The sequence below is a fragment of the Merops nubicus genome, unplaced genomic scaffold (assembly GCF_000691845.1).
Source record: "Merops nubicus isolate BGI_N331 unplaced genomic scaffold, ASM69184v1 scaffold6760, whole genome shotgun sequence".
Lineage (NCBI taxonomy): Eukaryota > Metazoa > Chordata > Aves > Coraciiformes > Meropidae > Merops > Merops nubicus.
Window position 1 is genome coordinate 28,295 of NW_008580776.1, and position 18,043 is coordinate 46,337.

Sequence of the window (18,043 nt, forward strand, 5' to 3'; positions counted from 1 at the left end):
TTATGTTTTCTTTGTGAAACTCTTTTTCAAGTTAATATGCAAACTTTAAAGCAGCTTTTATAAGACCTAGGCAGTTTATCAAGCATATAAAATCCCAAAGCTCCAGGTATGCTTCCTAGTTGAGAATTTCTCTGAACTTTGGTTAGACTGTGTTCCAAAGGAACACTACTTATCATCAAAATCATACAAATCAAGTCAGGAGTGCTGCATCTGAGCTAGATGTATGTCTGTTCCATTGCAAAATTCTTAAACTGGTAGAGACTGGAAGACAATAAGGTGGCTCATTTCATGCAGTGCATTGGGCTGAGAGGTAGACTTTGTATCCCTGTGGTTGGAAAGTTCTTAATCCACAGCAGTTCCTTGTGATCATATGGCCATCCCTTTGTCTAGCCAATAAGCAGCCAGCATACTGTTGAAAAGGCTGGGGTCATTTTGTTTCTTCTACTATTGGAATGTAAGTTATTGCCTGGAATTTAAGCCATTGTCTGTGTCCAGTGATGTAGGATCTCTTTATAAATTTACTTTCAACTTGTAAAGATGACTGTGGTCTAATTTTAAGATGACCAAAATCTGCTTGGCAAATCAGGGCTGTGGCCAAGAAGCGTTCTCTGCCAGTTAAAAACTGTACAGGCAGCTGTTAGAACTAGTGTGTTAATCCCTCATCTCTACTAGATCATCAATCTATGATGCACAGTAGTGTCAAACTTTGACAGGTTACTTGTTGACTGTAGTGTGATTTGGGTTTTTCTAAAAATCAGATAAAAATATTAGCTTAGTTTTCTACTCTACCATCTTTTGTTTTCCCAGTTTTGACTTGCCTCATTATACACCAGTTAGTCTCTTTGAAGAGTACACTTCTTCAATTGCATGCTCTTGCATCTCAGGTTGGAGGCATCATTGGAAAGATCTTGTCATGAAAACAAGGTTTTGCAAATGAGTCAACTTTCAGTGTGAATATAAGTATTGGGGGAAGGATTTTGACTGCTGTAACAGCAATTAAACACTTCCTGTCATGAATAAAAGCTTAACTTGAACAAGACAAACTCAAGTCAGACAGTCTTTGACATGTTGGTCTTCTGTGGCAACGTAGAAAATTTGGGAGCAAAAATATGAGATGTGGCTTGTTGGAAAACCAAGAGATGGTTTTCATGCTCCTGATTCTGAGAGGTTACAGATTTCCATTTAATCTCTTTTTCTGTACTATGGAATAAAACACAGACAAACCCAAAGAGGGAAGAAAGATTAATTTTTGTACTTCTGGACATCATCTGACAGCTTTTGTAGGACTATTTAAATGAGTCATTTTCCCTTTATTTATCAAACTTAATAATTTTGAAGAATTCATTGCATGTGAAAATCTAATGTCACTGCTCGGATGTTCAATTCTGTGTCCTGGATGTTCTGTTTTGGTTTTGAGGGGAGTGATTTGGTCAATTGCAATAGATTAAATCATTCATGTAGGTAATTGAACCCTTTCAGCCCATTTTATTCAGAGATTTTGTAAACAAATAAATTGGCTTTCTCAAACAACAATGTAAAAAGGCATTTTTGCTTTTACTAAATAGATTAAGGAAGCAATTAATTGTTTAAGATGTCTTGCCCCTAGCATTTCTTTGATGTTTATCCTGTAATTGTGTCTCTTTTTGATCTGGTCAGCTTAAATTTGTTTTGTTGTGACCTTTTGGATAGGGCTTTTATGTGGATTGGAATTACATGCATACAAACAAAGCTTGAATACTTCTGTCCTTTCCTCTTCTGGTGCTGGGGGGGTAGTGGTGGTGGTGGGGAATGTATTCTTTGCACTTGCTGCTAAAATAGAAGGAGAGCTTAAGGTATTTAAAAACAAACAAAAACAGCCAAACAAGCAAACAGGACCCCCCCCCAAAAAAAAAAAAAAAAAAAAACAAAGCCCCCAAACCAACTTGCCTATATCAGAGTTGTGGTAACTGGAAATGGTGTGTTCTAACACTTCAGTCCTAGATGTTGAGTACTTGCTTTCAGAAGCTTTAGAACTGCTTGTTTTCCACCAAACTTGAGGAAAATGAAGAGCTCTGGAGCTCACTGCCACATTTTTGATATCCAAATGGGATTATTCTAAACCTTTTTGAAACTGGATTTAATAGTTGAATCCTATGACTTGATACTTGCTTATCACTTCTGACCTACAGCACAGTAAACAAAGGTTTATATATTAGAACTCTACTCTAGCAGTGTGTTAATATGAACATGGCTGTGAACTAGCTTAGTAGAAAAAATTTCCTTTTCCAGAGTGCCTTAATGCCTGCCCAGTTATTCTTCAAGACAGAAGATGGGAGCAAATATCCTGTAATTTTTAAGCACGGGGATGATTTACGTCAAGATCAACTTATTCTTCAGATTATTTCGCTCATGGATAAGGTGAGTCTTATTGATGCACATCCATGTCCTTCTGTGTTCTTGATTTTCCTTGTCAAGAGTAAAACTGTAGACTGTTAAGAAATGCTAATGCAACTTTATGTCACTAATATATCCCAGGGTTCTCAGATTTTAGGTGGCATCTTTATTTTCTTTGCAGGCATGCAATGATCCTGTGTAGATTTAAAAAAAAAAAAAAAAAAAAAAAAGAAAATTAAAAACAAAAAATAGGCAAACAGGCTTTCACTCCTGACTAATTTCAGTGAAAAACAGTGGAGATCAGTGTCCAATACGCATTTCTTTTAGAAACAGAAACTACCTCTCTGTTGTGTTCATCTTTCTTTTGTGTGTTGTTTTTTTCCAGCTGTTAAGGAAAGAGAATCTGGATTTGAAGCTGACACCCTATAAAGTCCTGGCAACTAGTACAAAACATGGTATGAATGCTTATTTCCTGAAAATATAGCACTGGGGGGAGTCTTCTCCCTCTATTTGTAGACTGTGTTATGACACACTATTTTCATGGAAAATGTTTTGCTTAGTACAGCATACTAAAATGGGGCTCAAATACGTAAGAAAATCTTGTTGCAGTAGAAGTCATGGAAGCAGGCAATGTCAGAGACCTCAGCATTCCATAGGTGACTAAAATATCTTTGTAGAAGAAGCCTGCTCCAGAGTTTGGCATGTGTGACATTTGGTAGTCTTACCTTTGCTGATAGCCTGTTGTGTGATCTCAAATAACTTTTAACACTCCTATTTACAGATCTTTGCATGAAATGGAAGGAAAAGATAAAACAAAATCAATCGTGGCTATGCTTTTAAATACATTCTGGATAAATATTTAGAAATCCACTGATTTCCTTTCTCTTCTCATGAAATTTGGAACAACGGACCTATTGCAAGCCAATTTGTTGATAATGATAAATTGTTTTAAAACTACTGAAGGCAGCAAATTGGGACAAAACATGTATTTTTGTTGATGAGAGACAGTTGATAGCCGTATGTTTTAGCATTGTGCTTTGTAGAGTAGCTTGAAAGTTCTGTACATTGGAGATTTTCTTTTTTTTTTGGCTGTTTCCTGTCACAGGCTTCATGCAGTTCATTCAGTCAGTACCAGTTGCAGAAGTTCTTGCTACTGAGGAAAGTATACAGGTATGTGCTGGGGGATTTTTAAGTGGTCTTCTGATAAAACAGAATAAATTGCAGGCTTGGATCTCGTACAAAAGTCTTCAGTCTCAACACAATTTTTGTATCTATTGTTAGAAGACAAATTACAGTGTGAAACATGATATTTACAGCAGATATTTTGCTTTTAAAAGCATACTTAAGTCACTACAAGTCCTAAAAGTAATACCATTAAAATAATTAAAGTGTAGTTTAGTTGTGTTGTCAAAATTCTGGCCTTGCTGTAATGATGCATGGAAGATGCATGACACTTTCCTGTGCTGTTGTTTCAAAGTGTTGTTTCTGTTGTTCATTCAGAAGTTTTGTTCATGTAATGTCTGAAGCCTTTTTCCCTGTCCCAGTGGTTGTATAGATACTGTGTAATTTTATTTTTGTTTTCCCCTTCCCCTTTTATTGCCAAAGTTTCTGTAAATCATGGAGTAGGGGCACACAACTGAACAGTGGCACACAAAATTCATGCCAGTTTCAAACACGGCACAGAAGCTAGGTAGCAGAGCTCAACCAATTGAGAAAAATATAGTTAGTTAAAAACATACCAAATTGCCATAAGAGAGATACAGCTAATATTTAATTTATTTTTTTTTTATGAAAACACAGCATGTATATGTTGGATTAAATTTGTCACCCTGACACTTGTCCCTTTCTTGTGGTTGATACTGAAGTTTTCATTTGTTCATAGCCTAGCAAATAGTTCCAAGCTTATTGTAAGCTATGTATATTAAAAAATACAGAGATCAAAAAATGCTTATCACTTGTCATTATCATTTGCTTGACAAATAAGCATATCAAATGCTTATCATTAATCAGACCATGACCAAGATCAAGCTGCACGTTTGTTTTGATCTTTCCATTCCCTAAAGATTGTGACAAACAACATTTACCTGTTCAACGATCATACAACTTGTATGTTTTCTTATATGTTTTCTTGGCAATCCTTTGTAGTTTCTAAAATGTACTATTATATTTTTTTTTCTAAATAAGGCATTTTGAAATGCTTGTGAAATTGTTTTTTTGTAATTACTTATCATGATTCAATATGAAATAGATGCCCCACTGTTTTAATTGCTGTGCAGATGTAAGGAGAATCTAAACAGACAAGATTCCAAAGGAATGTGGTCTAAGATTACTTTACAGATCAATGGCAAAAAACATTATAAAGCCCAGATTTCCTGTGCCAAAGCATGATAAAATGTCTGGGCATTGTAAACCAAGGAAATAAAAGCTAAGTGCTTTTTAAAAATTTTTAGGGGTTGTGAAAGTTTGGTTTATTCTTTTTGTAAACGTTCATTTTGGGTGTCGCAGTTGTTTTAATAAAGATGGGTGCTGTATATAAATAGAAAAAAAATGTTTAACTCATGAAAAAAAATGTAAAACCAGTAATTCAGTACTGGCTGATAAAGCAGACCTGCAGGTAGGGGTGTTTTAATATTTGAAAGCTACTTTCTTTCTATCAGCAGTCTTGAAATTGCAGTTCATTTTTTGGAGGTACTTCTGTTCCACACTGTAGAGTTTAGCATTTGGATAATCTGAAGCCTGTGGGGTTTTGTTTGATTGGGGTTTTTTGTGGCTTATTTTTTTTTCAATACAGCATGTAAAATTTTGGAGCACTGAAAGCAGGTCTCTTTAGTACCCTGTTAACCAGTTAAAATTTCCCTTCTACATTTTGCTTATCAGTCTAATTTAACAGAATCTTTCCATTCTGTCATTTTTTTTAACATATCTGAGGAGGACTTTTTTTCTCTGATAATTAAAAGTGTCTTCAGGCCTTAAAACTCTGATATATATGTTACAACAGGACTGCTTTTCAAGTAAAACTTTCTTAAATATCTTTTAGATACCTTCCTTTAGCACCTCCTTCTGTTTTGTAAGATTGCCTTCATTTTTTTAATTATTATCTGTGTCCCTTATACGTCATCCAGATGCCTATAAAGTTCCTCTTACAGTGCTTGTTTAGATTTGTCTTTGCTTACTGGAAGAAACTTGTGCTAAGGCTTAGATTTATGATAGAATCATAAAGTTGTTTAGGTTGGAAAAGACCTTTAAGAGAGCATCCAACCATTAAACTAACTCTGCCAAGCCCACTGCTAAACTATGTCCTTCACACCACAGCTACACGACTTCTGAACATCTCTGGTGATGGTGATTTGGCTGCTTCCCTGGGCAGACTGGTGTAGGGCTTGGCAACCCTCTTAGTGAACACATTTTTTCCTAATATCCAAACTAAACCTTCCCTGGTGCAATGTAAGCCCATTTTCTCTTGTTACTTGGGAGAAGAGAGAAGCACCCACCTCTTCACAACCTGCTTTCAGGGTGTTGCAGCGAGCAGGGTCTCCCCTGAGCCTCCTTTTCCCCAGGCTAAACCACCCTCAGGTCCCTCAGCCACTCCTCAGAAGAGTTGTGCTCTAGACCCTTCCACACCTTCCTTGCCCTTCTCTGAACACAGTCCAACACCTCAATGTCTTTCTTGGAGTGAGGAGCACTCATTCCTGGAGTGAAGGAGAGGAGCCTGGAGTGTTGTATGGTTTTGTTCTGGCTCACGTACAGGACCCAGAATTTGGCCTTGTTGAACCCCATCCCACTGGCCTCAGCCAATCAATCCATCCTGTCCAGGTCCTTGTATACCTTCCTGACCTTCAAGCAGATCAACACTCCCACCTAACTTGATGTTGTCTGAAAACTTACTGAGGGTGCCCTTCACTCCCTCCCTCATCTGGATCCTTGATACAGGAATGAAACAGAACAGGCCCCAGCATTGAGCCCTGGGGAACACCACTGGTGACTGGCTGCCAGTTGGATTTAGCTCCTATCCCCACCATCTGTCCAGCCAGTGTTTTACCTGTTGAAGTGTACACCCATGCAAGCCATGAGGAGTCAGTTTTTTCCTGAGAATGCTGTGGGAAACAGTGTCAAAGGTTTTGCTGAAGTCCAGTCAGACAGCATCCCCAGCCCTCCCCTCAGCCAGCAGGCAGGTCATCTTGTTACAAAGTGAGATCAGGTTAGACAGACAGGACCAGCCTTTCATGAACCCCTGCTGACTGCCTCAGTCAGAGAAACACAGTCTTCTGGGCTGTAGGAAGGACTGTTTTGGCCCTACCCACATTTCACAAAGAATTTGAAGTTTCTATTTTATATCTCGGATTTTCCTTTTAAACTCAGTAGTGGTTGGTTGTATTGAGTAATATGGGGACGTATGATGATGACAAACCTTGTAAGAGTGTGTGTCCCAAATATAGGTACAGCCTGTTTTAGTTTTAGTTGATTTGGCCTAAACAGTTTCCTGTGGAAGTATTCGCACTAATCGTTGTTAACTATTAATTTTTCAATGCATTGTTAATTTTCTGAAACTTAATAAAAAAATCCTACTTTTCAATTGGAACTTCATGTCTCTTTCTCTTGAGTGTAAGAATGTGATGAATAAGAGAGAAAATAAAGGGATATAAAGCTACATCTTGGAACTGTATTTTGGGAGTGTTTTTTAGCTAAACAGGTTGTAGAATTAACCATTTGTAGTCTTGATTTAAATCTTTTATTCTACTAATTCTAACGATCCTGTTTCAGGTCATGTGGAGTAACTAAATATGTTGATTAATTTCACCTCCAGAACTTCTTCAGGAAACATGCACCTAGTGAGACTGGTCCTCATGGAATAAGTGCAGAGGTGATGGACACGTACGTGAAGAGCTGTGGTAAGTTGCTGTCTTAGGGCTGGTAACTTCATATCTGAAGTGTGAAGGATAGATAATGCCTTTTATGTTAAATGCTTTAATAAAGGAGTTACTGAGACATTTCAGGTTAGATGGCTGCAGGTAGGGCACTGTGTATATACTTGCTGTATAATCCCTGTGAAAAGAACAGTTTTGAGCCTGACATGTCATATGGAATTTCTCTCTTCAGCCCTCTTCTTGTTTTCCTCAAAGGAGGCTAGAAGTTAAGATTATTGCTAGAAAACAGAGTATTTACCTTTTACTGCCCCATATGATGAGTTGGGATCTTTATAATGCAGGGAGATATAAAACATTTATATAAAAATAAATCATCTATATTTGAGGTAGAGAATTTTAATTTGGTTTTAAAGTGTTTGGATATTTTTGAATTGAGACTGCATTCAACTTCTTGTTCCATTTGGATGACAAGGAAAAAGTGGTACTGTAGGTTTTGTTCAGTAAACTGATGACAATATTGAAGTTCCACATTTTGCTGTCCATTACATTCAAAGCAACTTCATTCCACAAAAAATAAACTTTAGTGGAGCTGAATTGTTGCTCCACATAATCTTCTCCTTTCCCCTTCTCTTTCTAGTGGCACAGTCTGTAGAACTGCTTCAGACTGTTCTGGTTAGTGGGTGGAACAAAGTTTGCTAGTTGTCACTGCCTGTCATAATGCTTAGCTGTGAATGCTGCTGACGTGGACGTTCAGATTCGTGTTGTTGTCCAATGCTTGTTTACAGTTGCCCTAAAACACCCTCATTTCAAAATGTGTACATTCATTTTGCTCCAGATACTTCACAGGAAGATGAACTTATCATAATCCCAATACCGAATGATTTTAGACTTTCAGTGTTAGGAATATAATTGTGTAGTAAGAAACTAAAATCTAGGCTGTACTGAAAAAACTTCAGAGTTTTAATTTATTGCTTCAAAATTCTCCATAGTGTCGATAATCTTGATAATTCTTTGCCAGCACCACTCCTGCCCCCAGTCTCTGTGGAGGTGTTTATTACTGGTGAACAAGAACAAAGATAATCTCATGTGCTGTTGTTAATTGTGTGGAACTTGTTGCTCTCCAGGAAAGGTACTTATACTGATGGTTACAATTTTCTTGTTACAGCTGGTTACTGTGTAATTACTTACATCCTTGGAGTTGGAGATAGACATCTGGATAATCTTTTGCTAACAAAAACAGGTAATTCTTTTTAGCAGTATAATTTTATAACAGCAGTTGTTTAATATCTAACCTGTTGGTACTGTTTTGCTCCATTTTCATTTACCCACTGAGACGGAAGATTAGAATGTATTTTTAAATGTCAAGTTACATTGTCTCATCCAAGGTAATATTTGATCCAGTGAATCCAAGTTTGGGCTTAAACTATAAAGTAGTGTGAAATGGCAGTTGAAAAGTAAGGTAGCAAGTAGATTAACTGCTCTCTAAACACATTAGTAGGCATGATAAGATGTAATGTGTATTTTATATGTGGTTTTGGTATCAGTTTAAGAGCCATTTAGGCATCTGTAAGTAATGGAAGTCTCACTTCATCTCAACACAGATGTGTTTATAAATGCTGAGGTTTCTGAATAGTTTTCAGTTGGCTTATTTTACAGTCCTGTGTTCTACCATCACATTTTATACATTGAAAGCTTAACTTGTAAGTTGTTTTTTGCTAAACACAAGAATAGCCTTGAGTAATACTATTATTTTTTGGTAGTACTGTGTACTTAGTATGTGGTAAAAGTTGACCAAGAAGCATTTCACTGTTACTTTAAACTTGGTTGTCATCATAATTAAGGGCTTTTTTTTTTCAGAACTCTTGGTCCAAAGCTGAAAAAGGAATCTATTTAAAAAAGTATTTGTAAGGTGACCTCAACCCCACATATCCTAACTGTTCCTATCAAACCTCTTTATTTTTTATTAAACTAATACATTCCTTTTTAGTAGCTTTTTTTAACATGATATCAGAAATTAGGTTCAAGATAATTGTATGCCACTTGTATTTTAAGAGTTGTCAAATAGTTCTGCTTAACATTTATGAGTATTCATATACAGTTAAGTATAGTCTTGATTACTTCACTGCAATGTCTCTGTGACATTGAGTTCTTGTCTCAGATTTTACCTTTTTATACAAAGTGGTTCTGTGAGCTTTCTAGGCCTGGATGTTTTTCTGAGAAATTTACATAGTGTGAACCAGCAGTAGGAGTGGCACACAAGACCTCTCTGAGGATTCACTTCAGCATTTTATGTTCCTTAAGAATCTTGTGTTCCTGATGGAACACAAGACAGGAAAAAGCCAAGTGTTCTATCATCTGCCTAACTGAGCTGGCTGGACTGTTCAGCTCCAGGTGAGATTATATGTATTTTTTTAAGATGCCACTAAAAACAAAGAAGTAGACTGTTTGGTGTCATGTTCATTACAAATTCACAGCTGGAGGAGAGAACGTAGTAGAAGTTGATGTTTAATCAAGTGCATCCTTTAGTTTGCAGCAAAATCAGTGAATCCTGAAAGTTCAAAATAGCAGATAGGATTTTGATTCTAACTTGTTTTAACTTGCCTAGTGTTTTCTGTTGCAATCCTTATAGGTTAATAATAAACAAAGAGTGAATAATTCTAGTGGTTCAAAATAAACAGATTTCTCTACTAGAGGAAATGAAGGATTTTAAAATTAAGCTGCTTCAACTACTGCAATCAGTGCCTTGGGCTGGAGCAAAATTCAAGTGTTTTTGTTGAAAATGAGCTTGTGTATAGCTTCATGAATTTCACAAAGTTTTAGGAAACAAAAATATTTCTTGTACAAGAAAAAAATTTGGGAGTTTGTGTTGGTTTTACATGCTTGCTTACTTCCAAAGTACAGCTTCCCATAGGTGTTATGATGCCTTAAATACCTTTGTTGCACAGTGATGAAGAGTTATGGTTAAGTATATTGCAATAAAGTGAAATGTTTATTGAATGGGAAATGTAAATAAAAGTTATTTGGGAAAGAGACATGTCCACAAGGAAGCCTTGTTAGTTCACAGTTGAGACTGAAGCATGTATTACTTTGAATCAACAAACTGTATGAAAGAGTAGAAAATTGACCAGTGGGCCTGGATTAGGGTAAAAAAATCTTGCTCTAAGCACATTGGGGAACAGCTGAAGCAAATGTAGTTTTCCTTATCTGCTTGGAAATGTACAAATAGGCGTTTAAAAATCTGTCTGCAGAGGTCTCTGTCGGTTGTCTGAGGTGATGGGTGTAAAACATCCCACAGCAGGCACTGTTACATGCTCAGGGCAGTAATTTTTTAGTGGTTTCATTTAGGGTAGGGTGTGTCTTACAGGTCTGTGTTAAAAAGTAGCAGCAGCACAGCGGCTGTTTGGCTGAGTGGAAGCAGAACAGCAGAGGGCAGTGCACACCCACGGTACCTTCCCAGTCTGACACTGTCCTGCTGCTGCCCGTGCTCTGTCACATTCCTGAGCTATCCCGAGAAGTTTGTGTTCCAAATGCAACAAGGACTTGCTACAAAGGCTTGTTTCTTTCTACTGAGAATCCCGTAGATTTAAGTTGGTAAAAGCTATTTCATTCTTCTCCTGAAGAATGGGAGCTTGTAAGTACCTTTCTTCAAAATTACATGACCATGTATGCATTCTTTCTTCATGCTATTTTTTTAATGAAGTTTTCCAGTAGGGTAGGGAATGCTGACTACCAGCTGTGAGTTCACATTCCTTTCTTGGATTTGTATGGCAAGATCTATCATTGCCTTTTTTGCCTCTGCCTTTTAGTGTGGTGGATGTAGCTACATCTGTGTTGGATGCCTCCCAGTAAAACTGTTGCAGCATCTTTGTTTCTCTGACCTGCCTAGTGGATGAGGGGAAGGCTGTGGATGTTGTGGACTTTAGCAAAGCCTTTTATACTATCTTTTTTAGCATTCTCATGAAAAAAATGGCTGCTTCTCATGGCTTGGATGGACATAGACTTCAATGGGTAAAACACTGGCTGGATGGCTGAGCCCAGAGAGTGGTGGGGACTGGGGCTAAATCCAGCTGGCAGCCAGTCACCAGTGGTGTTCCCCAGGGCTCAGTACTGGGGTCTGTTCTGTTTTGTTCCTATATCAAGAATCCAGATGAGGGAAGGAGTGAAGGGCACCCTCAGTAAGTTTTCAGACAACATCAAGTTAGGTGGGAGTGTTGATCTGCTTGAAGGTCAGGAAGGCCTACATGGACCTGGACAGGCTGGATTGATTGGGTCAGGCCAGCAGGATGGGGTTCTACAAGGCCAAGTTCTGGGTCCTGCATTTTGGCCACAACAAGCCCAGGCAACACTCCAGATCTGGGGAAGAGTGGCTGGAAACCTGCTGGACAGAAAGGGACCTAGGGGCACTTACTGACAACTGGCTAAATATGAGCCAGCAGTATGCCCAGGTGGCCAAGAAGGCTTGTGACATCCTGGCTTGGATCAGCACTAGTGAGACCAGCAGGACTAGGGCAGAAGTAGTCCCCCTGTACTCCCTGCACTCTGGTGAGACCACATGTTGTGTACTGTGTTCAGTTTTGGGCCCCTCAATACTAGAAGGACGTGGAGGTTCTGGGATGTGTCAGGAGAAGGGCAGCTCAGCTGGGGAAGGGTCTAGAGCACAGTCTTCAGAGGGAGCAGCTGAGGGAAGGGTTTGTTTAGCCTATAGGTAAGGAGGCTCAGAGGGGACCTTATTCCTCCACATTTACCTAAAAGGAGGTTGTAGTCAGGTGGGTGTTGGTCTTTGTTCCAAGTAACAAGCGACAGGACAAGAGGAAATGGACTCGAGTTGTGCCAGGGGAGGTTTAGGTTGGATATCAGGAAAACATTGTTCACTGAGCGGGTTTGTCAAGCACTGGCCCAGGCTGCCCAGGGAAGTGGTGGAGTCCCCATCCCTGGAGGGATGTGAAAGTCATGTAGCTGTGGTGCTTGGAGACATGGTTTAGTGGTGGACTTGGCCGTGCGGGATTAATGGTTGGACTTGATGATCTGGAAGGTCTATTCCAAGCAGAATGATTCTATGATTCTGTATATGCCTGTGCTTATATTAGGTATGGTGTAATTTAAGTATTAAGCAGTAGGTACTGAAGTTCATAAAAACCAATTGTTTCCCATCCAGCTGTTAGGTAATTTTGCACTATAGGAGGAGAACATCTGTTATCTGGGTGGGGTAGTTTATGCTCTTTCATGGTTGTTTCATGCCTATCGTACTAGAAATAGGGTGATTTTATTTAAGCAGTCTTTAACAAGATGCTTGGATTTTCAGACTTTCCAGTCTACCATTATACTCCAAGAGCAGCTTGTAGAATTATTAAAGAGATACAGGGAGTCTTCAGTCAAAACATCTTCACTTATCAGTAATGTTTACAAGAGTACTTTGCATTGGTTTCACAAATGTGCCTTGACTTGTAACCTGAAGGTCACTTTCATATAGTCAGTATTGGACTGCATGAATATTTGTTTTCTCAAAGAACTTCAAACTTCCTACTTCTCCTAGAGTTAAAATATGTTCTCATTTGTTGTATATTTTCATCTTTCCCAGTCTGTGACAGCAGGTATTACAGTGACATGTAAATAACAAGACACTGTTATTTAACCGAATTTTTAGGTGAATACCCAGCTTTAAGTAACATCTGTGCCTCATAGTAGAACTACAGACCTATTTGTATATGAATCCCAGCATCTGACTTAACAGCCAGTGTGCCCTTTGTTGCCTTGGAAGGAAGAGCTGGATGGTTGAGAACCTAGATTGTGAGATACAAAATGTGCCTGTTCAGTTCATTTTCATGTAACAGGTGTCATGCTAGTAAGTTTTAGTTATGTCATCCCTTCCCTTGACACTTTGTTCTGCTTTGTTCCAGTCTGGTTTTGATTATAGAGTTGGATCTAGCTTCTGATAAAACACCCAGATGTGGATGTCTTTGTGTTTGCTTAGCCTTTTAAAGGCTTAAGATAGTCAGTGCAGTCATCATTAGAGCTTAGATAGTGTTTCACTATGACAGACAAGTGAAATCTCCTGTCTCATTTGAGATATCTTAGTAACTTCCACTTGCTTTATGGACAGGCAGAGGTTTCACAAAGGTCCTGTTGTATGCGTAGATATATTAGGATATCCTAGTCATTCAGATGACATTCCTGAGTAGCACTACATGTGTGTGTCTGACCAATTAACTCACCCTAGTGACTGTCCAGCTTATATTTCAATAACCTGTAGGGACCTACATGTAAATTCAAGTTCCCATTATAGGTTCCCTAAATACAGATGCTTTGATCTGAACTCCACACCTGAATTGCTCTGCAGCAGGAGAGAGAGCTGCTATGTGGATAAAAGTAGGTGATTAATATCTGAGGGCAGGTTGAAGTCTGAGAGTTCAGAATTTGAAAACCACATTTGTTTTTGGCGTCATGTGTAGAGAGGTGAAGGAAATGGGTTGGCTTCTCAGTCAGTGCTTAGAGGTAGATATGTGGTCTGTTGTCAGTGTGAAGTGCACCGACTGACATCTGATTTGTTCTTCAGTCTCACTTAGAAAGGGTTGCCAGGCAAGGCAGCAGAAATCTGAACAGTTCCCTTTGTGAGGTGACACCATGTGTTTGCACTTTAAGTGCTTTTCATTTCAAACCATCTATTCCAAGTCAAGGCTGAAGGTGACAAAAATGGAAAACCTGTAAGATTCAAACCCTTCTTCTGTGTGTGCTTAGATAAGTACATTGATAAATATGTTTATTAATGTTCCAAACTACTACAGTACGTAAAATGTATTGAAATTTTTTAACATGTTTTCAAATGCTGCTAGACTTCACAGAGAGGCATCCTTTTTCTAAAAACAAAAACAAAAACAAAAACAAAAACAAAAAAAAAAACCAAAAAAAACCTGCCAAAGCTAACACGTATTGCTATTCTTTAGGTTTCTGTCTGCAACTCTTCATTTCTGTGGCACCTACCAAAACCACAAACTTCGATCTGCTAGTGTGCCAAACATGTTCTCTTATAGGCATCTTGAACAGTATTTCTCATTAAACAATATATATCTGACATCTTTTTTTCCTTACAATATGCTTGCACAGAGTGTATTTTGAGAATGGACAGCTTGAGGTGAGAGTGGGAAAAATCACAATGCTTAACACAGGCTGGACCCTTATCTGTTATATGGATGACAGTGATAAACTTTACCTCCAGCTGTTGCTGCATACTGAGTTTAAAATCTGTATCCTGAATAAGCCCTTAGTGATTCATGCTACTTTCTTCCAATTTTGTGTAGCCTGAGAAAAGTTATAACATGTAGCTGATGAAAAGGATGACAATAAATCAGGCTTTCTAGTTTTTTTTTTCAGTGTGGCAGTGCTCTGTTAACAAAGGAGACATTTTGATGGTAACATCAGAATTTGCTGGGAAATCCAGAAAACCACCCATCCATCCAACTCATTTTCAGTAGAGGAATTTTTACCAAATTTCAGTCCTTTCATGCTTCTAGTTTAAGATAGGAATTCAGTTATAATAGTAACTAAATTGTGCTTTCTCTATATAAGCCAGGTTAAAATAATAGTGGCAGTTGCAATTTATGGAAAATATATTGAAATTCAGAGCTTGGGGTGTTCTGTGGGTTGGTTGTTTTTGTTTTTTTTTTTTTTTCCAAAGGGTGTGGGTATGGATAAGTTCAAAATAATTCGTAAGGCTTTCTTACCTGTTAGAAGACAATTGCCATCAAATTTATTTTATTCTAGGAATTGCATCTAATCTGTTCTGGCTTCCACATTTTTTTTTTTCCAAGAATTTCAGCATTCTGTGCGGATTTCCGGTAGTTCTACTCAACAGTCCTCTGGTGAAATAAAGCAATTCCTGTGCTGCTACATGGGGTACCTTCTCCTGTACTAAAATTTAGGCATTAGCAGTAAAAGTGATGGACAAATCAGCCTCTGGCCGCAGTCAGATGTTATTGGCTATTGCAAGCACCAGATATCACCCAAGTCCATACTCCACTTAATCAAAGATCACTCTCAAGGCTGAAGGGAGCTGAGATGGACTTCCAAATCCCTTATGCCCTGACTGCTACTCCAGGAAACTTCCTGTGTTTGATGCCATTTCCTTGAACTCTCCAAGGGCTTGTCCTCTTCATTCCCTATGTTAGAGAACCAGGTGTTCAGCAGAAAAATGTAGTCAGCCTCATAATATTTTTTTTTTTTTTAAATAGGGCTTAAGTGTACAGAACAGGATCAGCTTTTAGGTTTTGAATGAAATAATTTTTGTGTGCATGCTGGGTTACTGCATATTGCTGGAAACATCTCATCCTCTTCCAGTCAGTGAAGGGCTTGCAACTTCCTTTTCCTGCAGTAAAATGGTGTGAATGGGAAGCTCAGAATGATATTAGGGCACTGGTTTTATCCAGGGCTGTGCATCTTGAACTAGGTGTAGGTGCCTACACATAGTCCTGCTCCTAGCCTTGAAACAAGGCAGAAAGTTCATGCATACTTGTCTGTGGTCTCAAGGAGTTTCTTGAATTGTTACATTTTGATGTCTGAGATGCCTAAAATCCCCCATTTCTATAAGGAACTCAACATTTCTAAATAGGTGTCTAAAGGTTTCAGTGTGTAAATATTAAAAATCCAAGGCCTTTGTTATATCTAGTCCTAAAAGAATGTGAGAGGCTTAGAGGGTGAAAACTGTTTCACCTGCCCTGAGTAACTTCTCTTTTAGTTTAAAACATGAATAAAAAACAAAAACAAAAGCAAACAACAACAAAAAAGAAACCCAAAAGTCACTCACTCATACGATGTAGCAGTCATTCAGAAACAGTAATAAACCAAAACCTGAAGTACAGTTTTGTCTTTCATTTCTAAGCATGTCTAAGAGCCCTTTAAATTAAGATTCAGTAAATCTGAAGGACGTGGATTAGAAGCTAAGGTATAAACATGATGGTCTAAGAGATCAATGTATATGTGTTGTGGCACCAAACACTACTATTGAAGGCAATGTAATTGTTTTAGGAAACATGTAAGTTCAAAGCTTTTAGAAAAAGTGTTGTTACACAAAATTCACATGCAGTCTAATCTGCTGGTAGGATAGATGATAACTGTATATTAATTCCACAATATCAGTATGTTTTATTACTCATAGTGGCGTTGCCAGCACTGACTGGCACAGGTTGCCCAGAGAGGTCATGGAGACTCCAATATTGGACATATTCAGAAACTGTTTCTGGACATGATCCTGGCTGGGCAGGGCAGCCAGTTGGAAGTGGCCCTGCTTGACCAGAGGCTGGACCAGATGTCTGCCAGACTTCCCTTCCAGCCTCAACTGTTCTGTGAAATTAAGGTTTGGAAGAGTCATCTTCTGAATTCAGTTGAGAAGATATGCTTCTTATCAAGCAAATTGCATAACTTTCAGGAACCTGGGGCTGAAAAATTTCAAATGAGAAGTGTTCTGGGGATCTGTGCTCTTGAGGAAAAAAAACATGTTTAAGTTGACCAAAAAAAAAAAGAAAATCAGAAATTACTACTGGTAGTTTTTGTCTGTGTGCTCACAGTTGCATATCAGGAGTGATCTCTGTGTTAACAGATAATGTGCTAGTCAAAGCCAGTTCTTAGAGAATAAAAATTCTTACTGCATACATTTTCTTAAAATTACATCCAAGTATAATAATTTATAGATAGAAGTGATTTTTTTGTTTTGCAGTTAATCTCCAACGGTTGACTTACGTAGAAGTGGAGTGTTTAGGTTCCTAATTTTATTGTGCACTCTCTGCTACTGTTGGGCATTTTCTATCACTACACCTTATCAGAAAGGTACCAGAGCTTTCTCCAGCCTTGTTCTGAGAGTAGAACGTACACTGAGTGATAATCTAATCATCATGTTCATTGATGTCGTGGAATTGGGATGTGATACCCCCATATGAGTTTTACTTAGGATGATCACTTGAGATGCTTGCCACCTTTTATCTTAGTGGTAAAGAAAACCAACTTCATTAACTTGATGAACTTATTATTAACATAAATAATGATATAAACTTCATGTAATTTGCAGTATTAAATGCACAACCAATTTCATTTGTTCAAGGGAGGCTTTTTCTTCACTTGTTCCAATTGTAGTCAAGTTCTCAAGGAGAACATAAGTCAGGCTCCTCTCTAGAAAGCTCTAGAACTGCAGCACTCCCATTTGGTGTTTACTGGTGTAGCAGCTTCAGGCAAGCACTAAGAGGAGCCTTCTGTCCATATCCTGCAATATGATGTGCAGGTTTAATTGATCCTGGAGGAGCTGCACGAATGAAGATAAGTCTGTTTACATGCATTTAAAAAATACTAAATATAGTAAATACTAAATAAAATATAAAATACTAACTATAGTTAATGTGTTTAAATGAAAGCTTTTGACATACATTTTAAGTCAGCCTAAAAATCTGAATTGTGAAGCATGGGTACAGAAGCAATAATGTTAATGCAGAATGGCCTCATCATGTACTTTCTTTTATACTTAATCCCTAAAAATGCGTAAGTATTTGATAATTAATTTATATGAATGTATAGCAGTCAGCTCTTAAAATGTTTCTAAATGTTTTAGATGCGTCTTTGTTACCAACTTAAATTATTAATTATCGCCTCTTATTCCATATCTCCAGAGCAAAATAAAAAAGATTTAATTACTGCCACAAGAGTTACTGTTTTATTCAGAATGTCTCTTGACTCTTCAAGGTGACAGGTTTGAATAAATGAACAGAAAACAGATCCCCCGACTTCTTAATTAAACATTTTTTGCAACTTAATGGTGCAAAGGGGAT

The 18,043-nt window shown here is 38.0% G+C and overlaps 1 protein-coding gene across 1 annotated transcript in view; it reads left to right on the forward strand.

Moving 5' to 3' along the window:
• The window catches only part of PIK3C3 (phosphatidylinositol 3-kinase, catalytic subunit type 3), a gene marked incomplete at both ends in the record, with an annotated part of 66,490 nt that overhangs the window by 26,796 nt on the left and 21,651 nt on the right, over window positions 1-18,043 (forward strand). Inside the window, 5 exons of the mRNA XM_008938346.1 lie at window positions 2,269-2,397; window positions 2,759-2,828; window positions 3,479-3,543; window positions 7,178-7,262; window positions 8,404-8,478. Of these exons, the coding sequence (XP_008936594.1) occupies window positions 2,269-2,397; window positions 2,759-2,828; window positions 3,479-3,543; window positions 7,178-7,262; window positions 8,404-8,478 (424 nt within the window). The remainder of the gene's footprint in view (window positions 1-2,268; window positions 2,398-2,758; window positions 2,829-3,478; window positions 3,544-7,177; window positions 7,263-8,403; window positions 8,479-18,043) is intronic.